At 42.3% G+C, this 25,052-nt stretch overlaps 1 protein-coding gene across 1 annotated transcript in view; it reads right to left on the bottom strand.

The window, feature by feature from the left end:
• Window positions 1–25,052, bottom strand: part of LOC308092621 (inositol 1,4,5-trisphosphate-gated calcium channel ITPR2-like) — a 46,865-nt gene that overhangs the window by 8,920 nt on the left and 12,893 nt on the right. The window contains exons 11-46 of the mRNA XM_080438630.1: window positions 23,577–23,728; window positions 23,289–23,388; window positions 23,043–23,203; window positions 22,807–22,948; window positions 22,144–22,302; window positions 18,292–18,464; window positions 17,806–17,925; window positions 17,470–17,658; window positions 15,045–15,296; window positions 14,784–14,931; window positions 14,469–14,616; window positions 12,845–13,032; window positions 12,433–12,556; window positions 11,871–11,928; window positions 11,552–11,717; window positions 11,057–11,224; window positions 10,298–10,384; window positions 10,002–10,127; window positions 9,742–9,864; window positions 9,261–9,461; window positions 8,557–8,808; window positions 8,317–8,442; window positions 7,968–8,096; window positions 7,481–7,601; window positions 6,459–6,640; window positions 6,170–6,312; window positions 5,632–5,740; window positions 4,660–4,780; window positions 3,739–3,926; window positions 3,314–3,506; window positions 2,398–2,651; window positions 1,601–1,801; window positions 1,382–1,492; window positions 986–1,081; window positions 756–875; window positions 28–162 (exon numbers count right to left, since the gene is read on the bottom strand). Of these exons, the coding sequence (XP_080294756.1) occupies window positions 28–162; window positions 756–875; window positions 986–1,081; window positions 1,382–1,492; window positions 1,601–1,801; window positions 2,398–2,651; window positions 3,314–3,506; window positions 3,739–3,926; window positions 4,660–4,780; window positions 5,632–5,740; window positions 6,170–6,312; window positions 6,459–6,640; window positions 7,481–7,601; window positions 7,968–8,096; window positions 8,317–8,442; window positions 8,557–8,808; window positions 9,261–9,461; window positions 9,742–9,864; window positions 10,002–10,127; window positions 10,298–10,384; window positions 11,057–11,224; window positions 11,552–11,717; window positions 11,871–11,928; window positions 12,433–12,556; window positions 12,845–13,032; window positions 14,469–14,616; window positions 14,784–14,931; window positions 15,045–15,296; window positions 17,470–17,658; window positions 17,806–17,925; window positions 18,292–18,464; window positions 22,144–22,302; window positions 22,807–22,948; window positions 23,043–23,203; window positions 23,289–23,388; window positions 23,577–23,728 (5,466 nt within the window). The remainder of the gene's footprint in view (window positions 1–27; window positions 163–755; window positions 876–985; window positions 1,082–1,381; window positions 1,493–1,600; window positions 1,802–2,397; window positions 2,652–3,313; window positions 3,507–3,738; window positions 3,927–4,659; window positions 4,781–5,631; window positions 5,741–6,169; window positions 6,313–6,458; window positions 6,641–7,480; window positions 7,602–7,967; window positions 8,097–8,316; window positions 8,443–8,556; window positions 8,809–9,260; window positions 9,462–9,741; window positions 9,865–10,001; window positions 10,128–10,297; window positions 10,385–11,056; window positions 11,225–11,551; window positions 11,718–11,870; window positions 11,929–12,432; window positions 12,557–12,844; window positions 13,033–14,468; window positions 14,617–14,783; window positions 14,932–15,044; window positions 15,297–17,469; window positions 17,659–17,805; window positions 17,926–18,291; window positions 18,465–22,143; window positions 22,303–22,806; window positions 22,949–23,042; window positions 23,204–23,288; window positions 23,389–23,576; window positions 23,729–25,052) is intronic.

Genomic DNA, 25,052 nt, shown 5'->3' with positions numbered 1-25,052 from the left:
ATAGAGACACGTGATGCCAAGACCTACCTCTATCTGAGCGGTGTGGTTGGCATAGAATTTAAGAGCATCATCTCCCTCATGGTGCTGATCCGGCCCTGTCCCCGGTCCCGACACTGTGCCTGGCTTCAGGCTCTGCTTAAGGATCTTATGGTGTCTGGCCAACTAGGAAGCAGGAAAATAATACTTTATTACAACACATTATTCTCTCACCACATGCTCAGCTCAAACACACAACTGTAAGGTGGACTGGAATGAGATGCTTTTGTTAAATACAGTAAGCTATGTTCTTTTATAGATATAGACATTCACACACAGTACAGGGGTGTGTGTGTGTGTGTGTGTGTGTGTGTGTGTGTGTGTGTGTGTGTGTGTGTGTGTGTGTGTGTGTGTGTGTGTGTGTGTGTGACACACACACAGCATTTCACACAATCTACACACACACAAACAAACAGGGTCACACAATTAATCGCAAGTAATCGAAAATGGTGATTTTAGGTTTCACATTGATCTTGCAAGGGGGTACTAACCAGAACAATGTACAATCCATCTCCTCAACCACCACGATCACAGAGGTCATTACATACCATTTGGCCAAAGATATGTCACCAATAGCAACGAGCAACAAGGCAGGATCATTAAAAATCAGCATCATCAATAATCGCGATTAATAATCGTGATTGCAACAGCAAGCTAAATTGTTGTGATCATAATTTTAGCAATAATCATGCAGCCCCACAAGCACAAGCATTTTCTACCTGGTGACTCAGAATGTAGATATTATGTCCAACGTCTCTAGGTTTAATAAGGAAAGTTTGGGTCTCCTCATCTGGGTCACTGTCCATTCCCTGAGCATAGACCTCCTTCATCACATCCACCTGTCAAGACAAAGGCTCTGCAATTCAAAATCACTTACATTCAACTGAAAACAGACTTGTTTGACACAGCACATTGTGGATGCATTTGTGCATTCTGCGTTGGCACTTACCAGTTCATTGGGTCTCATTTTGAACAGTATCTTCTCTGCGTTCTCGCTGTCTTGGCGACTCTCCATGATGGCCAGCAACAACTTGGAGGCATTGTTCTACAAGACAGACCCCGACTGGTGACCTTTACATGCAAAATAACTGTACGCTACGTAGATGACAGAGAGTTCTGACTATCATGGTTGCATGGATCAAATATTAACCTGGGACTGTTTAATTGAGAGAAGTCACAAAATACTGTATACAATGTCATTCCCATACGTAATCCTATTTTCATTTTTTATCTACAAGGGAGATTACCACTACTATCATTTCATTTAAAAAAACGACGTTTTTTAAAACCCGTGCTTCATATTGAGCAGAATGCAAGGGCTCTCAGAGAGACAGGGGTTTCTTACCTTGAGTTCCATTACCAGGTCCAACCGATGCTTCCCCAGGGGGTTGATGTCATTGACGATCAGTGCGATGATTATGTCAATACCATTCGACTCATGCTTGACTATACAGGACTGGTTGAAATAAGAGGGACCATGGTTGATTGCATATCACTTCAGATAACAACAGCATGTTAAATCGAGACAATTTATTTAGTGAAAACCAAGTGATGTGGTCCCTACCTGATTCTCATGACAGGGTCCCTGGCAGTACTCTGTGAGGGTCTCCAAGGTCTGGCGGACAAGGTCCACATTGCTCTCATTGATGTAGAGGCCCAGCAGCCCCAGGCCTCCAGTGGTGCTGCCACAGATACAGTCCAGGAACTGGAGTGTCTCACACACCAAGTTGTAGTTAGTCTTGTTGTTCTGGTTGCGCAGAAAGTTCTATGAAAGAGTATGTGATTACCAGTTGTACATTGTCTCTACTGTCTTCCTCCCTCACTCTCTCATACAAATTCACTGTCTACGTCTCATGTAACCATGCCGGATTTAGCTAGAAGCTCATTTCAATCCGCTGTCGCCACACATAAAAAATATTTGAAGAATACCATACCTAGTTTAAATCTAACTAAAAACCTAAATACCTACCAAAGGCTATTACTTAAACAATAGAATATCTAAAGCCTAATTTGACATATCTAATATTTAAAAAAGTATCAATGGTCACATGGTTGAGACATTGTTAACAATTGTTTTAGTTTTGTAGGTAGGTTACAGGTCATGGGTCATCATACTGTAGCCGATAGGGTATTGGTCATATTATTGATCAGACATGGAAGTGTGCGTAGTATAATCCTTCCTCGTACTGTATATGACAGACAGACAGACAGACAGACAGACAGACAGACAGACAGACAGACGGATGGGGTGAATGCATGATCTCCTGGTGGATAATAAGTGAGCAAAGTGAGTCACCATATTCAATATAAATGTATAGAAAACCAAGCTTTTAAGTTCTTTCAGTTCTTAACAACCAGTACCTGCAGTTCTAAGTTATGGTTCTCGCAGAGTAGCTGCAGGTAGCGCAGGATGGGTTGCATAATGGTGATGGCAGGACTCATCTGAGTTTCCACTACGGCCTCCTCTGACCCAAGCACCTCGCCGGACTGACCAAGACCCTCCAGCTCTGTGTCCAGCTCCTTCCTGAAAGCACAGAAGGCCTTTGAGGTTGCACTAGAAGCCTCCTTCAACTGGCCTCGCATGTCCTCCCTCATATAAAGACCTGAGTCCTTCCCTATAGGGCACAAAAGGACAGACATAATAAGAACCACGATTTTTCTTGCATCAGTACTAGAGGACAAGCATGGTTGTGTGGACATTTAGTGAATGAAGTATTATCTAGTATTATTTAGTTGATACTATAGTGCAGTGGTTCTCAACCAGTGGTCCGGGGACCACCAGTGGTCCTTGAGGGGGTTCCAGGTGGTCCCCAGCTAAATGATGGAGAGTTGGTAACCAGATGGACCCTTATTAGATCTTTAACTCGAGCGTAAAATGAAGCGTAAACTCGAGCGTAAACTCGAGCGTAAAATGAAACCAAATGGACCCTTACGGGTCCATTTGGTTTAATTTTACGCTCTCAAGAGTTAAACTATTGTTAAACATCTGCATTACCTAATTTACAAGAAGTCTACACAATTAGAGAATGTAGAAGAATTGTTATGTTGATCGTTTGGCTGTTATCTCTCCTATGGTACCAACATCAATACAGCATGGAATTGTGGACACAATCTTATCAAACGAGTGAAACGACAACAAAATATTCTACGTTTTGGGGTCTGAGAGGCTAAAGCTCATCAAACGGTGGTCCGCGGCTCAAATGCCGAACAAAATAATGGACCTTGATATGAAAAGGGTTGAAAACCACTGCTATAGTGGATCATTAACTGACTGTACCTTTCTTGAACCGTTGAACAGTAGTGTCACTGTCATCGTCCCTTTTCCTGCTGCTGCAGCTGACATGTCCATCAAACATGTTGACGGACACAGTGGATCGGATCTCTTGCTGGGCCGAATGCATACGGTCGAAGAACACCTTGAAAAACCTCTCAGACTTCTTCTGTTTGTGCAGCTGGTTGTAGAACGAGTTCTGGGTGGATGGAAGAGTGAAAAAAAACTAAACTCACACAAACTTCTGAATCAGTGTGCCTGAACGTGTGGGTATCGTCAATATTTATGTACTGGCTTGCGAGTTTAATCAATCTGGGGTTTGAATAAATAATGAGAGTGTGTGTGTGTGTGTGTGTGTGTGTGTGTGTGTGTGCGCGCGTGTGTGTGTGTGCGCCACACCATGTGCAAACACTCTAGATGTTACTGTGTACCTGTATCTGTGTGTTTCCACCCTTGAGGAGGGCGATGCCCAGAAGGATGCTCTCTTCAAACACACGGTCGTTCTTGGTGTTGACGATGAGGTCAATGACCAGCTCTGATGCCCCGACATTGTCCAGGAGACACTGAATCTCCGACATACTACTGCCTGGCTTGTCAGAGTCCACCACTGGGGACCCTCCTGTGGAAGTGCAATATTCATCATCTATACTGGGTATATACTGTACTATACTAGTATATTTTCACTGTCAGGTGGAAACCTTGTATGTCCAAAACCGCTACTTTTAAGGAAATGGAAAAAACAGAAGGGTTCCAAAGAATTCAATTGAGTTATTATTTAGTCACCAGCTCTTGTTAACTCTTACCCTGCCAGAGTTTTTTCAGAACAGTCTGTAGCCTCTGCCAGGGTTTTGACCGATTTTGGTACCTTTTCGCATAGCCACAAAATATTTTTCTCAAGTATGATTGATCCCCAGAAAATTTCTAATCACAGATGATATTCAGATTTTTTTTTTTTTTTTTTCCAGGACGTTTTTAAACGTCTTTGGCAGGCAACAGCTAATTTCTCAAAGACGTTTATAAACGTCTTTGGCAGTTATAGAGTTAATATTTTCATTGGTTAAACATCTATAAAACCCACAGATACACGTAACCACTTTCACTTTCAATTTCACAATGCGTCACGATGCGTTGTGAGCTTGTAGATTGGCTAATATCGCTACTTTTGTCTTGTACGACAATATAGGGCATTAAATAACAAAACAAAAACATGTTGGTTACTAGAAATGATAGTTAACTTTTCTTAAATATCAATACATATATATTACTGTGTAAAATTCATCATATACTACATCCTGTATATATACGGCACAATATATGCTGGTTATAGTGTTACTGGTTGTATTTTTCAGTACCTCCAGATGATGGCTTGACAAAGCCTCCTGATGAGCTGTTCCCACTCCCAAAGTCTGATATGGAGTGAGGCCTTTGATTTCCAAAGTAGCGCGTGAGGAGAGACTTTCTTAACACTTTTCCCTGCCGAGTAAAAAAAATACTTTTAATCTGCACACAAACACTTCAGGCTTTGACATGAGTTATTGCTTTCATTGTTCCAGAAAAATGCACACTTTCAATGCTGCCCATTTTGAGCTTCTCAACCCAAAATCTTATCATCTCTTTGAGGGTACTTACTGATCAGTCACTCTGAGTTTCATGAAAATCTGATTGTCATGCATTGCTGCAGGCAGGGTAATAAACTAAAGATGAAGATGATCATTTGAAATGAGCAACGTGATGCCAGAAAATTTACCCTTCACCACTACAGAACTTCTAACAGCTAACTTTGAAATCAGAAAAAATGGTTGGTTGGCTGCAACAAACGTCCTCACCCTTCAGAATAAGATAATTAAGGATATGATATGACACTTTTGTCATGCCCCTCTCCCCTCCCCATGAGGGCACTAACGCACAAAAAACCTTGTCTACTCAAAAACTTTACTCATATCAACCTTACAGGCCTCTAGCAGTGAGGGTGTGTGAAAGAACCCCCCCCCCCTCCAATCTCTTTCAACCAGTGTCCTCAAGTGCCTCCCTGTGTTATGTAACGAGCGAGGCTCAAAGAATACTGATGAAGGAGCGACTGGGCAGTGGGCCCATAGACCTGGGAGAGAGCAGCAACTACACCACAGCAGATCAGTAAGCACATCAACACAGGACTAAATGCACCAAACGCCAAGAGGCAGCAGGCCGGAGACAATTTCATCGAATTCACAATTTAAATGTGAAGTCGAAACTTGATGATCAAATTGAAATATCACCATATTGATCAGCTGCTTTTCATAGGGCTTCAACCCCAGTTTTAGAGATCTTCCAGATTAAGTACTCACAGGTTCTTCAAAGCTTTCCTTCTTGTCCAGCATCTCCCTGAGAGTCTGTAAGATCTTGATACGAAGTTTTTCCTCTTTGCCCATCAGCTTCTTCGTATGTTTGATTAGTCTGTGAGCGTGACATATATCAGAATCATCAATCAATCATATGTTTTTAATTACCAAGAAGTGTGCTTTTCACACATAAATATATTTTGAGAGTGAATCTCAAAATATACATACATACATACATATATATATATATACATACACACATATGTATGTACAACAAACAATGCAACATGTAGGCAGCATTTCAAAATGAGGTTGAGTGTAACTGAATAGGGTTGTGAGAATGCTTATAATAAATTCAATAATTATGTCAAAGTAGGCAAATGTACAGCTATTGCACAATAGAAGCATCATAGAATGTATGCAATCACTTTCCTCTTCTTGTTATTCTTGCAAACTGCCTTTCTGTGCTTGCATTTGATGGTGTTCAACTGGGTGTTGATCTATGCAAATGATTCACACGTGAAGGCTTTGGACATAAACTTACTTAGACATGAAAGCTCCACTCTCACAGCGCAGGCGAGCAGCCTCTGGAAACAGCAGCTCAGGGCTGTGAAGAACGTCCACTAGTACAGAGAACTCTGCATGCACCTTAGGGCTGAACTGCTCTTCTAGACAGGCAACAACCCCCTATATACACAGCACACACGCACAACATACATGCACATTCAAATAAGAAAAATACTTTATTGCAGGAAGCAATACTCAAATGGAATACAGCCCGAGACCCTCATAGGAATAAACTTATGACAATATTAAGATAACTTCATGTGTACCTGCAGCTTCTCTATAATGATTTTGTAGTCGGGGCCGCCCAAGGGCTCCTTGCGTGGCCTCGTGCGGGCTGAGATCCTCCAGTCCTTAGCGGCCCGCTGTACCATGTTGCTGTGAACCTTCAGAGACAGAGTGTTGACTTGGCTGTCCAAGTCCACAGGGATGGCTATGGATCGTGCTTTGGCTGGGGAAGAGGACAGGGGTTTAGCCATCCACAGACATCCAAATAAGTTTACTTAGGCAACTTTGACCTGACTACACTCATTTTAAATAAAGATATGATCAGTATTCTTATGACTGCATTAACTAGCAAAAGAAAAAACACTTTGTAATTTGTTATCTGGTGTACCATTGGACAATAGCAATCAGGCACTCGCTCCTCATCTACCTATTGTGATTACCATGCACTCTGTCCATGTAGAGCGTCCGCTTAGAAAACGGTTCCCGGTTCGGTCCCTAGCTTCCCAAGTGTCCTTGGGCAAGACGTTGAAGCCCTAACTGGCCCTGATGTGCAGGTTGGTGCCTTGCATGGTTTCCTCCACCATTGGTGTGTGAATGTGTGCGTGAATGGGTGAATGTAATGCACATTATAAAACGCTTTGGAGAAAGGCGCTATATAAATCCACCAACACAAATTTGTGACAAGTCATCAGTCACCAGTCATTTTCGTATTGTAATATTTGACCAGCTCTTTTTTTTTTCTTCAGCCAAGATGGCCATATATATTTATATTTAATGGCCAAATTCTAGTCAGCCAACTGGCCAATGGAAACATTGGGACGAACTAACCGACATTGTCATTGTTAAAGCCCCAATGCTAGTGGTCAACAAAAAAATCATGATAGTTAGTTACAGATGATAATATTTCCCAGGTGTTATATAGGCTGTGACATAACACACGGCAAAGGTCAGCAAGACCAAAACTTGGAAATTAATAATATTTTCTTAGTGTCCTCAAAGCTGTGGCCTACTCATTCTGATTGTTCAAACCCCCCCAAGGCTGAACTGATGCATCAACACTCACCGACATCTGCCAGTGTTTTGATACAGCTCTCGATATTTGCCTTCTGAGCCGAGGTGATCCAGGTGCAGTTATAGATCCTGAAGGCAGACTGCAGGAGCTGGATGAAGATGGGCTGGTTTGCCTGGTAAAGAGTGGGAGGAATGGGAGGGTGTGAAAAGGTGAGAGGGAACAACACACCAGTACTAGTGTGGGGGTTCCATATATAAGAGCCCAAAATCATTTTTTTTTACATTTTAATCAAATTGAAAAAAAATTAAAAAGAAAAGTGTTTCCTCTGTGGGAGCAGATCAAACAAAATACTTCTGTCTAAAGCACCTGCTGCTGAAAGAAAAATGTAGATGTAAAAAGTTGTTTCATCACATTTCAGATGAGAATACATGGAAGCAGGCAGTCTTGTCTCAAATGTTATAACTCTAAAGTAGTTAAGAGTTGGCCACGGTCATTCTCTCCACGCTCCACACTTCAGCTGTGTGTAGAAGAAGGTTACCTGGAGGCTGGAGTTGTTGACAGAGAACTGGGAGCTGAAGAAGCCTTTGACAATGGCCATCACGGTCTCTGTGACGTACTTCTCCAGTGCCAAGTCTGCATGGTTACGGTCGGTGGTGCTGTTACACACCTGAACGAGCAAAGAGCAAAACAAAAATCCTCATTTAAAAGGACACATTTCTGTTCATTTGCAATTTCACTCTAGCCTCATATGTCTATCATCCACTCACTCATACAGTATGCGAGCGTGCCCCTAACAAGGAGATGTACGGTTACTGTACACATAGACTTCATGTTACATTTTAAGGGATATACATTGGGGGGCCTTTTAAAATCCTAAAAAGCCTTACACTGGCCATGTCCACCAGGAAGTTGTCAAAAAGCTTCCAGATGTGGTTGGAGGTGTAGATCTCCTTCATTTCGACCTCAGTGTCCACGTAGCAGTGATTAACAAAATTCACGTAGGCCGTTTTCACCTACACGACAAGACAACAGAGAGGATACACTTGAGTGACTGACAGTAAACCACGTTTTTAACCACAGAGATTGACTTCAGGAGCGTTCCATCTATGAATATGTGCACCTCTCACCTCTGGTATACATTGAACATCTGCGACAACTTTAACAATGTCGTCCAGAGGTAGCAGAGAGTTACATTTGAGCTCGGTGTAGACGTTTTTGCCCTCTGTGCAGGCGGCCAGTAGCTCCACCAGAGTGTTGTGGTAGGCCAGGGCCCCGCCCGGGTCCCCCCGCTCCCGCTCACAACGCATCATCTGCAGCAGCACCTGGAAGGAGGAGCGGTCGTTGTAGAACACCAGCACATCCTCGCCTCCGTTGACCAGCTGGACACGCACACACACACATATATTAAAAAGGTGATATACAACAGATTCAGCCACTAGATATCATACTACACTCTACAACACATTCACAACACGTCTGTTGCATAAGGTTCCATATTTCCCCGAGTCACATCTATAAGCCAGCACTTGTATGCCTATAAAGCATGCTTTGTAATGAGGCGGCTGCCTCTCTAAGATAATAATAATACATCCAATTTATATAACGCTTTTCTTGGTACTCAAAGTCGCTTTACAAAACAGAACAAATAAAAACAACTGTGCATCTCTTTCGAGAGAAAAAGTATCTTCCCCAATGAAAACAGAAGCAACATGGAAAATAGCAGATTACATTGGTAAATAAACATGGAACAGCTACCCCTGCACCACCCTGAAACCCCGGTACAGACAACATTTACAGACACTTGACAAAGATACAAATTTATTATTCTCACCTCTGTCATGACTTTGTCCTGGCACTTCTTGACATATTTGCCATCAGCTTTCACAATGGTTTGCAAGAATTTAAGGTACTCGACATGTCTCCCGTGTGTCTCGATGCAGTGGACAAAATGGTGGACCACGCGATCACTGATCTCATTGCATAGATGGTAGTTGCTCATGAAGATATGACGCATTGTCTCAGCTTCCAGCAACTGGATAAAAAAGAAATACCTCAATTATAGTTTAATGAATATTGTAAAGAAATATTTTGTGTGCTGCTGCTATGTTTTCCACTTTCAAAGTTGCTCTTGATAATTAATGTTAATGTAGCAGACATGACTGTCCAACCCAGGAAATATCCTCATTCACATATCATCACAAATAAGGATCACGTGTATGCAGGTATGCGACTATGCATACCGTGAGGCCTTGAAAAATTAGAGTTTTGGCTTCAGAATAGCATACACGTATAAGTATCAGAGCTGAGCGTACCCCTGGTGTAAGGAACAGGTAGAGGTGTTTATGGAGCAGAACTTGGTTCTGAGGGTTCCCTCGGCAGAAGTTCTGGAGAAATATATGGGCCAGGGTCATGATCTCATTCATCTTCTCATCAGTCTGTGAATTGATATAGTCGGACAAAGAGAGACACGATTTAAAGGCAGAAGCAGACAGCTGAAACAAAGACGTCACACATTTCAGGAGGATTTCATAGGGGTCAAGGGGGAGGAGAACAAGCCGTACAGCAGGCTCACCTTCTCATAGGGGATCTGTAGAAGGTCCAGTACAACAGTGTGAGCCCCCATGTTTTTTAGTAGCCTCTGCTGTTGAACACGGCTCTTCTTAGCAGGATAACACAGCTTACTTAGTCGTAGTAGGATCTAACGATCAGACAGAGACAGACGCGCACACATTCCCAACGTTAATGACACCACAATAGACTTTCATGATTAACTATGTTAAGTATGACAACAACTACTATATGACGAACAAATATCTTTGAATCTTGAAACGGAGACGGAGCATAATGAAATAACAGAACAGAGGTTACCTCTTTGACAATGTTGTAGTTGTTTGCTTTATTGCTGTCAATCTGTGGTTTAATATCCCCATCCGTTACTGGGCTCAGGATCACCTCCTGTTAAACATACACATACTGAGCTTTAGCAAATATGTATTTAGTCACTACTTCTACAATCTACTGTTGGTTTATCACATTTCCAGGGGTTCAACCATGGTACTTTAATAACAAAATAGATTGAGATTTCATCACAATGAGAAGTACAGTACAGAAATGCATTCTGTACTGGCACTTCAGTTAAAAAGATAATATTGTTGCTTTCCTAATTGTAAAATTAACTTCAATGGCAAATACTAAGCTAATGATTGCTTAGATTAAAGGTAGTGTAAGTGATTTTTTGTTAAAAAGGTTTAAGCACTATATTCTGACTCTTTAATAAACAGAAACAAAATATCAGCCAATCAGGAGAGAGTACACATGTATCAGCTTCATTTTTAGTGTTCCAGTTCCAATTTTGCCAGCTAATTTATTTGTGTCATCCCTTCCAATTTCACTTAATCTGTATCCTGTCTGAGTTCTCTAAAATTGGTATGCCGAACTGAAAAGAGCTGAAGAGACATGGAGACTAAATCACTTACCCTACCTTTAGTGTGTGCGGTGAAGAATCAAATTAAACAGTCAAATGTTTTAATGTTTATAGGTATTTCGTTAAATGTCGGGTGAAAATGACTGCCTTGGTCGTTCCAGTGTTAAATGTGTGCATTCTTCAAAAACATGGTACAACTTGACCTCGTTGTTCTGTTCCTTGGCCTGTCTGTCCCCTGAGTCCTCGGGGTTGAAACCTCCATTTTTTTCAACCCAGAGCTCAGACTTCTCCACAGTCAGACGCAACTGGTCCAGGTCAGTCTTGATCTGCTTATAGTTCTCCACATCCTGCTCTGACACTAGCAACTGGACCTAGAAACACATACACATGCATGAATGCACACACGTGCACATGCACGCACCCACCGACATAAGAGCAAAGGGAATAAGCATACAGATTCATTGAGAGAGACCAGGGTGTTTGAGAGCAAAACTAAGCTAACGTATCACTCCATCTCTTTAGGGGTGAAAAAGTCAATATGGTTTTCAAATAAAGCAACCAATGAGTTAGTTCTGATGAAAGATTCCACATCCTTTGGGGGATATGCTTTTTAATCCAAACTACATGATGATATAGAGCCAACAAGCACATAGTAGTAGTAGTTGTATGCTCCAGTGTAGTTGTGCTGTGCTATTTACCTGTTTGAAGGCCTGCAGGACCTCAGCTCTCTGGCTGAAATGTTTGAATATGAGCTGGAGGGATCCAGACACTAGAGGAGGGTAGTCTTGCATGATGAGGTGGATCAGAACCCTCAGAAAAGTGCGACCACCCTCATCATCCAGCTCCACTGCACTCATCTCTGAGCTGAGAGTACACACAGACACACACACACACACAAATACATAAATATATTGTACAGCGTGTGGCATTTCCTATATAGCTGAGATATTGAAGTTTGTCGAGTCTGATCATTCAAGCATGGTCAGATTTAACTTTTTTCTGATTCACTTCACCTACCTCCCAGCAAACATGGTGTCTGCTTTGGCTGCAATCTCGTCTATGTCTGGCTCGGACACTGGAGATGAAACAAACATGAAAAGAAACCTCACCAACTCTGTGAATTATGTATGAGTGCGGTGGTTCACCTCAAACAGCAAATGAACAACACCATAGAAAATCAATAAACCTGTGTCGTTGAAATGTACTAATAATGACAAAAGAAGGGGACTTCAGGAGGGAAAGTCCATATTTTCATCAACAGCACTCTAAGGGCAATACAGTAATTTGTGGGGAATTCCAGCATGGGATCCTGAAATGCAATTGCAATTGAGAACACTTCTCGTATCTGTTTATAAACCTGATGATGACGACTGAATGAATACTGCTTCACATTGGGCCGCTCTGTGAGTTATTGTCTCTGTAATTACTTTGTCTGACATTTAGGTCTGGGCTAGATGTGTTTCAACCAGACTCAGCAAACAACAGTGAAATAGATCATAATGGGCAGGGGTGTTTTGTTCCAGTACACTCATCAGAAAGGTATAGTAAAAGAGAGCTACAATGAAAGATGGAGTCTCACCTGACATGGAAGGGAACTCGGACATTGAGACAGAGTTATCAACAACATCCTTGTCGCCAAATTCTTTCTTGTAGATGGACAATAAGTAGGTGATCCTGTAATCCAGCCTCACACTCAGGATGAACTAAGGGAAGAATTAAATAGACACAAAGCAAATAATAACATAAAATGTAAACTAAATGAATAAATACATGAATAAAAATAGATCAACATTACCAAGCGCATGATCCCTAGCGTCCCTATTCTGGGGCGGACATTCAGCAAAAATGGCCACTCTATAAGCTCACAACGTTGTGAGCTTGTATATCGACTATTTTCGGAAAATGAATTTGGTGTAGAGAGAAAAAAGGAACAGAGCAAGTATGGAGGCCTGGGGGATCAGCAAGAACACATTGAGGACAGTGGTGCTTACTTGTAGAATCTCTATTATCTTCAGCTTGGTGTCCATCACCATGACATCCTCATTGTCTGGCATGAAATGGCCTTTCCCATGGCGTAGAGAAGGAGGTGTGTCTGGCATGTTGTGTGGGAGACCTCTACTCATCACCATCTGGGTCATCATCTCCCCAACGCCGTGGATTGTACGCAGCACATTGTTGCCTGTAAAGGACAGGTTTGGTCGTATACATTTGATCACTCATGCAATTTGGACCATTGTAACGCGGTGCCTGCCTCCAGGCATATCTTTAGGGAAATAATTACCTTACTTAATGAAAATGGAAGCAACATATGGATAATGGTTACAGCTTACATAAGACAAAACAATTTTGGACTCAACAAAAATATTTTAATTATTAACACCTTTACCGCCGGGCCCGTAGTTCTACGGGCCGTTAAATCCAACGGTTAAGCGCCGAGCCCGTAGTCCTACGGGCTGCGGTCTTTTCGCGCATGCGCGGTCCGGGTGCACTTTCGGAATTTTTTTGATCCACTTCCGTTTCCGGTTTGATGACAGGAAATAGAATTATTTGGGATCCGGTTTCGACGATCACGCCCGCTCCCATTCTACAGACGAAACTGAAACTCAATTCTCTTCCTGTAGTTTTTTCTCCTCGCATTTCACTGTTTAACGTAATCCGCTCTAACTACAGTCATGGAAGTCCGTTTGACATGCGGTCTTCACTGGGAGATACAGGGAGATCTCGCGGATGTAAACAGACCGTTCACGGCTCAATCTTAAGGATTTTAACAAGATCTATGGCGACATGAAAAAAACAAAAAAACAACAAAAACACCTTGGCACTGGTGAGTACATTATGAGATTAACCTCTGGCGGTGGATGTGTTAATAATAATACATTTATTTCGGGAGAGTAATACTTATTCAGCACATTTCTAAAAGCTCTGTGGATGTATTCTCTTATTTTTCATTATTAATCTACATCAATATGTTATCAATATGACCTAAAGGAATGGTTCACGCAAACATGAAGTTTCTGTCATTATATACTGACCCTTATGCCACTTGAAAGTTTATTTGTCCAAACAACAGGGAGGTTGATAGCACAACTTTCACAGCAGTCTTGTCCAAAGCAACTAAGTCAAAAGGTGACCAGTTCTTTAGAATTAAAAAGAACAGAAAGGAATGACCATCAAATGACTCCAAAACTACAGCCATCTGTTTTGGAAAATTGAGCACATATGCTCACACCCAGACCTCGCCCTGTAAATGTCATGTTCACATTTCACATTCATGTGGAGTAGACCTGGCACCAAAACTTTTGTAAATACAGGTCTTTTGTCCTCACAGTGTGATTGTTTGGCTTCAGAAGACTTCATACATGATAACTGGATTTTATGGTAATTTCTCACAGTTTTTACCTTTGACCTTAGTTGTTTGTTGAAGGTTGCCATGATAAGTTGTGCTGTGTTTTTTGCATGAGTATAATGACTGAATTTTAATTTTAGGATGGGCTATTCCTTCAAGGTTCACAAATCAGCATTTATAAATAGATAACATAATACAAACGCAGACATTTGAATAGCACTTTATTCAACTGTCATAAATGTATTCCTTTAGTTAATAATGGTACTGACCAGCCTCTGGGCTCTTGTTGAGCTTGTTCATGTAGGTGAGAGGGTGCTGGACAATATCCAGGATGGCCAGCAGTCTTTGTGTGAGACGAAGCAGCTCACTGAAGCTATAGAAGCCAAAGTAGACCAGGTTACGAGCCAGATTCACCACCTGCAAGGGAAATATCAAGGAAAGTAGTTAAAGATTACACAAAGCATTCCAAAAATATACACAATCCAATAACAACTGCCAGTAAGTCTTCTTTATCCACAGTGAATTGTGGATAAAGGTGACTTACTCCTTTTGGAGGTTCAATAGATGAGGTTCAAGTACTTTACCTCTAGAGTCAGTTCATTCTTCTCTTTGTCCCCAAATGGAAAGGGCTGGCTGACCACGTCCTTGAGGTATTCCTCAACAAACTCCATGGTGGGGGCAAACTTCCTCTTCTTCTCCTCTCTTGAGGTGTCGGTGAACTCGTACTCGTACCTGCGGACGCATACAGCCATGAGGGGCTTGACCCAAATTAGGAAGACATGCACCAACAGTGAGCAGCAGATGAATACACCATAAATCATACACATGGTAATGGAAAGACTCACTCGTGGATGGTGATCTTGGAGGGGATTTCCGTCCAGAGGCGCGCGTAGCGTACGGGCACCACAGCCTCCTGTGGGTCGCGGTCCACATGCATGTGCAGCATGAGGCGACAGAAGGACGCCCGCAGGTTGTAGGGCAGGCAGTCGTCAAACATGCACCGCAGGATCAGGTCTACGGGCAGCTGCGTGGACACCTGGTTGATGGCCAGGTACTGACGGTCCAGACACATCTTAGCAAACAGGTTCAACTGGTACCTACAGCACAGCACAGCACAACACCACCAAGGGTGAGAGGAGGAGTGAACTTTTACATTTATTTAAATTTGATAACATTGGGCAAGTCAAGGTGCAAATCAGAGCCCCATCGACTTCCATTATAAAATTAAAGCTAAATATTTGAAAAGGTATAAAACTTCTGTAGCCTACTGGCTATGTGCACAATAAATGTGGCGTTGATCTATCCAGCGATTTACAACATTAGCTCTGCACACACAGCCAGACCTATAGACCGACCGAGATGGCTAGAATCCTGCAGTGCCATGATGTAAAAATAGCTACAGTATTATATACAGTATATACCCTTTTTAGACTCTTTCTCTCATTCTTTGGCGGGGGGGGGGGGGGGGGTTCAGCCTTTTTTGACAGGTACAGTGTAGACTAGAGGCAGGAGAGAGCAAGGGCATGACATGCAGAAAAGGATCAGGCCAGCCTAGAATGGAACCGTAGACTCACTGTCAGTCATTACTGCCCATGTGGTACTGTATGAGCCCTAACCATTCAACTATGTTTACACGCTCTGGGGCAAATGCATAAAGAATGGACTGCGGCTGCTGATAGCACCATGAATTGCGCATCACTCGCAAAAAATTTTGCTAATCATATGATAATATAATGATAGTGCAAACAGACCCATTCATTTTGGAAGCTGAGTGCGATTTGGGCCAGCCCACCTGAGCACCCTCATGACCTTATCACTTTCATACTGATACTGGTGAATCTAGGTATGCACGTATGTTGAGAAGTCGTGTGCAGGTTGTTCCCCCACAGCTTTCTAGGTTACCCGCAGCGAAGGGTGCATTTCGCCCTTTGCGGGTGCTTTGATATTTATACATGGTTTCTTTCTTTTATTTTAGCAGCCACAAAGCCATGCAATCTTTTTGTAAATTTGAGTGAAATGAATACTGAGGACTTTATGTGTGCAGTAGATTTTACAGGGTACTGTTGCAGTTAAGACACAGGAACTCATAGGCCTGGGGCCCATGACCCACCTTTTTCCCCATACATTTTGCTAGCCTCGGATGGCTCAGGGTAGAAGACAGGGTTAAACAACACAAAATGGGATTGGCTATTCAAAATAGTCAATGCGACTTTGCTCTCAACGCCCTCAATACCCACGTATCTGACTAAATACCTCCAAAAACGTTAGCGACACCCACAACCACAATACTAGAGGGAGCGTAAACAACGATCTGGTACCACCCACCCATAGAACAAACATTCTCCTTCTACAGCACTGCCACCCAGGTGTGGAATGCCCTGACCCCATCCCTCAAACAATGTCGATCACTGGCTTCCTTTAAAACAGCCCTGAAATTTCACCTTTCAGGAGGCCAAAGGGGGAGGTAGTTATCCCTTAGACAGGCGACCCCCTTTCTTTACCCCCATTTTTTGGGCGGTGAAACCGCCCCTATAAGTGAGGTTTGGAAATTTGTACAATTATCTTGGGCAGTGAAACCGCCCCTATAAGTGAGGTTTGGAAATTTGTACAATTATCCTGCGCTGTGATTGGCCAATCACAATCTATTCAGGACTGTGATTGGCCAGTGTCACATGACACATGTGCATAGCCCTATATAAGAAACCATAACTTTAAAAAAACATAAATATGTTTTTTTAAAGTTATGGTTTCGTCCATCATAAAGAGTGTTTCAATAAATGTATTTATCTTTTGTACATGATTGGTTGACTCCATTCAGTATTGTGATTAGCTAGCAAGACACCGCCCACTTCACACAGGGTGTGATTTTTTCTACTCTGTACGTGTTTTATATTTGTGATGATATTGAATGATTGGTGCTATTTTACATGTTGATGAATTGAATACCTAGGACCCCAATGGAAACAAGACCACAAGGTGTTATCCTTTTAGACAAAGTGTTTGACTGTACTCGTGCTGTTTTTACATTTCTGTCTAATAAAATATTCAATCAATCAATCATAGAATCCCTCCACACACACACACACACACACACACACACACACACACACACACACACACACACACACACACACACACACACACACACACACACACACACACACACACACACACACACACACACACACACACACACACACACACACACACACACACACACACACACACACACACACACACACACACACACACACACACACACACACACACCTGTAGTAGGTAATGATGTCAACATCCATTTTGTGGTTTCCCTTGGCATCCTGGGCCAGGTGGCGGATGGATTTGCCATGAGGCTCCTTGTGGCTGTCAATCCAGTAGAGCCAAACCTCCTCCTCCTCCAACTCCTCGTGCAGTATGGATGTCTCCAGGGCCAGTGTGTTCTCCGTGTTGGGGATTACTCTGGAGAAGATTTGTAATCTATGGTAACTGTTTATTTGCATTTCTTTCCCACAGGTTATGAGATCTGTAGTCACGGTTGTGGTCCCAAGTCTGCACGTGGTTTGGGTGCACACATCCCCGGGTATGGACTAGTAGTGTATGACTCACCTGGTCTGAATAAGGATGTCTGCATTGATGGGATTGAGCATGAATTTACAGATGAGCTCCTGGGTGACTGGGATGGCCGTCTTATTAGACACACAGAGATCGGAGAGGTAGTCCAGGAATCTGAGATGGTAGATTCACCACATTAAATGAATCCATCACCAAGTCTTCATGCATTACCATCAGCATCAGAACACGCAAAGGATTGTGTGTTGGTGTGTTTGTTTATGCATGTTTCACATTGCATATTGTAGTACAGTATAAAAGCCTGCACGTACAATTACTTCATGTTCACTATATTTTATTTATCATATGAATGCATATAAATCCATGATATGAATTTAGACGACAAATTAAATAGAAGATAGGATATATAAAAAATATATCTTTATATCGTATCGTCATTTTTTAACATCCTGCATTCATATATATATATATCAAATCTTTCCACCCGGGCCATCACATATTCAAGAGGCTTTGGTGTCTGACCTGGGCTCTCTGTTCCGTCTGAGCAGGTTGACAAAGGTCTCTATCTCCTTGGCGGTGATGTGTTTCTCCAAGAGCTTGCGGTTGTTGTGCAGCAAGGCTGTGATGGTGTCCTCAGCAAGGATCTCATAGCCAATCTGTTTCTGCATGATGGAGAACTTTTTGGCTATATACTCCTGTGAAGCAAAAATGATGGCATGTGGTTATGAACAGTACAGATTTTAACTGCAAAAGTTTGCAAAACCAATAGTCGTAGGAACAACTACACAGTAATCTCCTGAGTGCTAATTTAATTCTAAGAGGCAAATTCAGGGATTGCGGCCGCTGATAGCACCATGAATTGCACGTCACTTGCATCTGCCATCTGCCCAGGCTTAAGGTACAGTATGCTGAGTGCAATTTGACCTTGTTTTACATCTGATTTCAAATATCCATGTGGAAAGGTATAGCCTAAATAATGGTGCCTAAATGGTGCAACACACAAGTTATTTGTGTGTTGTACGTGTTGTACACACAAATTCTTTAAATGTCACAGTCACCCATGCATTTGTGGAGCTGGTTTATTAGAGCCAGACTCAACTAACAACATTGTTGTTACAAGACAATGCTTGAAGTGGGCCTGTACTATCCAGTACAATGTAGCATTTCTGCAGATTTCTGCCCACCTGAACACCGATATTACATATTACTTATAATTACATACCGACATTTGTGCGCCTTTCGTAATTGTGCACGTGTCTCAGCACTTTCAAGGCTAAACGTGGCCACCTCCCACAAAATTATGGATTTAATTTGGACATAAGGTTATGATTATAACCCCACCATGTGCACATCCATAGACCACTCGCTCGCTGAGAGGCTATCGGATGCTTGGACACTACAGGCTAGGGGTGTGCCGATACACTAATTTCACGAAACGATACGATACGATATTGGGCTCACAACTTCGATACGATTTCGATACGATACGATACGGACTTTTTTATTATGAAAATATATGGGGGAGAAAAAAGCAAATGCAAACAAATAATTCTGTTTTTGCATTATGCAAACTTGTAGCTTTTCAGCTACAATAGCCGTTTTGAATCCAAATAGGGCAATAGTGTGACACCTGACCCGATGTTGTCACCCTTTTCACCTCGGGGCTGTTTGCATGCCTGATTATTATTATTGTAAAAAAAAAAATATATATATATATATATATATATATATATATATTTCTTTTTTTTCCCCCAAAACGATACATATCGTCACGAAAACGTATCGCGATATTGGCACACCCCTACTACAGGCTGAACGCTCCTGTACACACCTGACAAAGTGTGAATTGCAAATAAAATATATAGCATACACATTCCTGTTAAGTCCTAGACCTGATACCAGTAGCCTAAGAATGTTAACCATCATGTTTTGTGTGTTGTAAACGAATACTACGACAGGTTTCAGTGTTGGGAGGACACAGGCACACACACAAAAAACGAATAAATGAGTAAATGTAGATTAACACCAATGTAAATCTGAGGGTCAGAATATACGCACACAAACACGCGTGGCATGATGATGCCTTCGCCTGGCTACAATCACTGCTGACATGATCACTGGAAAGTCTACGGGTGACACCCCTTATAAATACACTTCATTTCCCACACACTCTCTGAAGACGCTAATAACCTTTATAATAACTTCATTTGGCTATGAGCGCTAGTGTTTGTGAATTTGACTTGTTTTGCAATGAGGCTCTTTGTATAGAAAGGCTGTTATTTCACCCCTTGCGGGTGCTTCGAGTCAAATTTGCCTTTAAATTCATTGACCTTCACCACCACCTACATTTTCCCTAGCCAGTCCAAATCAGAAACCATAAAAAAAAGAACACTTTTCTGGTCTAGATTGATCATCAGCTAAGCAAAACCCAAGTTAATTAGCATTGTTCATACACCCGTTGACCCGTTGACCAGGTCAGGTTCGGGCCGCTACGCAGGCCTCACATCTAGTAGCCTACAATATAGGCTATATACTTTTATTACAAAATAAAGCCCTTTTCACACACACACACACACACACACACACACACACACACACACACACAGTTATTAAACAGTTATTAGTTATTAAACCATGAATTTTAACTTTTTCTTCTTTTTTGTGTGTTTTTGGTCTCCCCTACCTCTCTTCTATCCCCAAAAATACCCCAGTTTGAACACTCAGGCTTTCACAGCAAATCTGGGGTTTTCTGTCTGTAAATTGGTCTCAAAACAGGCCAACTGATTTGCACCCTGACGTGACGTCACGTCAGGGTGCAATACCTCCCGTTTTTCAGTTCCAACCAAAAAAATTATAATATATATATATATTTTTTCTTTTTTTAAACTTTTTCCACACAGAACCAGGAGATAACATGCATACAAACTGGCTCAATAGTGCCCGTGCTAAACAGGACAATGTGGTATTGCAGGTGAAAGTGCTTTATAAGCCAGAGAGAAGTTAGTTGGAATGAGTATATCTGAGGCTTGATTTAGGCTCAAACCTTTTGAAAAACATTTGAGGGACATAAACAATATGATATTAAATATTTTTTTTTTTTTTTAAATTCATGGTGTAGATCCTTTAAGTAAGAAAATACGCTGATGAAATCCTGTACCCTCTTTTCCAGTCACTTTCCATATGCGATGCAAACGTCAAAGCGTGTGCTGTGTGTGTGTGTGTGTTTCTAATGACTTAGCGGTAGGTCTTCCGGTGCGGGCAGACCACAGGGGCAGGCAGACAGAGTTAAACAGGTGACAACTAAAGGCACAAATCTATCTGCGCTAGATAGATTTGACGCGCACACGTTACAGGGAATGTTGCCAGTGTAAATAATTTGCACTGAGAAGATAATACAAACTGTGTTATACTCCCGACCTGTGGGAGGCAGCAAAGTGCCATAAGGCATCCAGTGTGGCTACATGAAGAAGGATAGAGTGGTTCGCTACGGAGGCAAAATTTGGTCCAAAAAACTAATTATGTTGTTAAGCCGTGACGTTGCGCCCCGTCAGGACAACTTCCGGGTCCAAGTGTGTATTTTGCCAATATGTGCAGTGCTGTGTCCCTCACTGTTTTAACAGATCTGAGACTAAAATAACGACTAGAGTGTCATTCTACCGCTTTCCTGGCAACGACCAAGAGAAGAGGAAATCGTTATTTTATATATAGCTATATATAAATATATATATGTAAATAAATATAAAAAAAGAATATTATAATGTTAATAATAATAATAATAGATAAATATAAATATATATATTAGCCTACTTTTTTACTGTCTATGATATTAGCATTAAGACCCTTTTTAACCCTCAATGGTTCATTTCTGAAAAAGGAGGTTATTGTAAAAAGATTAACGAGTTCTGATGTTTACAATGAAGAGTGGACGGCGCTGGTGCCTTTTGGACCCGGAAGTGACGTCGGACTACAAAATGACGTCAGCCTTAAAAACCGAATACAAATGTATACTGAACAATTAAAAGTACACGAACCAAAGGCTACAGGCATGATCGATTTTAGGCTAAATGTGTAGGAAATTGGACAGGTGGTCTGCTAGAACATAGCTACAACATAGCAGAGACAAATAATAACACAGACAAAGAATAACACAAAGAATAAGACGGAAACGATAACACCCAAACTCTGCCCCTTTGAAGAGAAACAGGAAGTCGAACCACTAGCCGATTGTATTAATAGATATGGATTTTTTTTGTATTAGATACAATTGTGAACAATAGCCGAGTAAGATAATGTATCCATTGGCCAATCATACGGTTCACTGCAGCTCAACAGTCAGTGTGAGGGGTGGTCAGGCATAGTGAAACTTGTACATGCCTGGTTTTTACGGTAGTCCTGTTGGGAATGTCGTAGCACCCTGTAGCAGAGCCTCAGCATGTACTTGAAGTGAGCATAGCGCTGGTCCCCCAGGTCCTCTAGCTTGAGCATAGGACCCTCCCCCTGGTCTGTGAATGGGGCCTCCAGGATGCCAAAGATCTGTAACCAAACAGCAGGCCCACAGAGGGAAATAAGAAACCAAAGTGCCCCGTACACACATGCAGAAACCAGAAATATTCATTGATGTGTAAGTTCATGATTGACACATGTACTGTACTATACACACCAGTAGAGTTTACAGGTCAGGGATCATCATAAGGCATGGGGTACAGGTCATTTGATTGGTTGGATAGGGAAGAAGGCATGGTTAACCCTCCCTTTGACAGCATATGCAGTAACCTGTATGTATGCCTTTGTGTATGCAAAAGGTGTGTGTGTGTGTGTGTGTGTGTGTGTGTGTGTGTGTGTGTGTGTGTGTGTGTGTGTGTGTGTGTGTGTGTGTGTGTGTGTGTGTGTGTGTGTGTGTGTGTGTGTGTGTGTGTGTGTGTGTGTGTGTGTGTGTGTGTGTGTGTGTGTGTGTGTGTGTCTGCTCTGTGGACCGGCAGCAATTTGGTGGTGGTGATGTGTGCATATACTTATACAGTATACCAACGGTGTACTGACCTGGGCAAGGATGTCCTGCTCTCTCATGAGTTTCTGCCTCTCTCTGTTGGGTCTGGAGATGACCACAGATAGAACATCTTGGCCGTTGTTCGTTACTGCACACACAAAGAAAACCAGGTCTTCCAGGAGCTTGGTCACAAACCTGACAAAATATGAAGGGGGCAAAGAAATCAGACTTCTGTTTTGTATCATGCTTTTGTTCACAAAAACATTGACATCTACCCACTGTACCGCACCTCCTCTCATTCTGAGCAATGTTTCCATATTGTAGCTTTCGCACAGTAGACTCTAGGACCTTGCTGGCGTCGTTAGCAAAGTCCAAGTCCCTGACCTCAGACAGGGGCACGGATACGATAGCAAATGCCTCTTTGTCCTCTTTAGTCGGGCAGGTGCCAATCTGTGATGAATACCAAAAATAAAATACATTTAGTCACATTCATATCAATCCATCTTATCTGAAATGTATATGTGTGTCCATTCACCTTGAGCATGACAGGTCGCTCCTCTTCTATGTCAATGGGAAAGTTGGTGCTGGTCACCCAAGTGTTTGTGCACAAGTGCCTCAGCCTCACGTAGGAGTTTCTGAGAAAGCATGCCACATATTACTTACAACACAACACACATTGCTTAGAGCAGATTTGGGTTTACAGTGCAACATGTTACTGCAGTCATATGCACTACGTTTCAAGATTCAAGATCTGGAAATGTCTCATCTCTAAACCCAATTCCTTGACACTAAATCTTCCAGAAGTTGTGACTGACTGACTGACCTGGGGACCAAGCAGTCAGCTCTCTGCAGAGTGGTGGCATCGAGCTCAAACAGAGAGGCGATGTCATTACCATGGGGGACAGACACCAAGGTGAAAGCGATCTTCTCTGCTGCTTGACGTTTCCTCTTGGAGAGGCCAGTGTCCGTCTCATTCTGCAGCACCAACACATGCATAGCAAATAATGTAATGTACATACACACATTTGGAACACAGGACACACACACACACACACAGGACACACAGGACATACACACACACACACACACACACACACACACACACACACACAGTTGTTGTTTTTACAGATGAGGAATACAGGACCACAATGGAAACAAGCCCTTACGGCTTTTTGTGTTATCCTTTTAGCATCACCGTATAATAGTACCACTGTACTATTTGCAAACTGTTAATAAAGAATTCAATCAATCAATACATTGTAGAATTTTACAGACTTGATAAATCACATCATCAGTCTACGCTTCTATATTAGCAGGTACATCACAAATGTCTTCAGGCTTGCATTTTCCATGCTTTGCATCGGTTTTGGCTGCAGATGTCACCGTGTTTCTACCCACCAAATAAAATAATTCGAATGTGAGCCATACTGTTAAAAAGTAAGAAAGATGTTGGCCCAGAATCTTCCTCCACTCACATGGAGGGAATACATTTTAGATGGAAATCTACAGAGACACCTCGACTGTCCTGACTGGTCATTTTAGACTCTGCAATACATAGGTTGATTTAACCTACTGTATGTAGATGAGATATGAGGCTCTCTACAGTATCTGTCTGTCAGTCTGTATCTCTCTCTTCCCACTATCTTCTCCCTCTCTCTTCCCACTCTCCTCTCTTCTTCTTGTCTTGTGACTCACCCCACCAGCTTAGCACAGCCGAGCAGACAGCATGTCTGTCTACCTCCCCTTCCTCCCCTTATGCTAGCCCCCCCCCCCAAACACACACACACACACACACACACACACACACACACACACACACACACACACACACACACACACACACACACACACACACACACACACACACACACACACACACACACACACACACACACACACACACACACGTTATGTAAGGGGCCCTCTGTGTGTCTGTGATACAGCATTGTGTGCGCGCACGTTGAGAGGAGTTTGCGTGTGTCTGTTGCAGAGGCAGAATACAAATGTGGTGGAAGGTAGCTAGGAGCTGTGAGAAATGTCTGGATTGAGACTCGGGAGTTGAAAGACTTTAGTTGTAGAACTGTCTGTGAGTGTGCTTGTGTATGTGTGTATGTGTGTATGTGTGTGTGTGTGTGTGTGTGTGTGTGTGTGTGTGTGTGTGTGTGTGTGTGTGTGTATGCGTCAGAGAACTGGTGGGATTGCATAACCATAGCCGAGGCAGAGAGAAAGGGACCCAGAGCTGAACTCAGACAAGAGTACAACTGCACAGAAACCCTTTCAACTCCAACACTTTCTCCCC

This window comes from Gymnoscopelus braueri (genome assembly GCF_963280865.1).
Source record: "Gymnoscopelus braueri genome assembly, chromosome: 9".
Classification (NCBI taxonomy): domain Eukaryota; kingdom Metazoa; phylum Chordata; class Actinopteri; order Myctophiformes; family Myctophidae; genus Gymnoscopelus; species Gymnoscopelus braueri.
The sequence above is the reverse complement of the archived record's forward strand: the minus strand, read 5'-3'. Positions and strand labels throughout refer to the sequence as shown.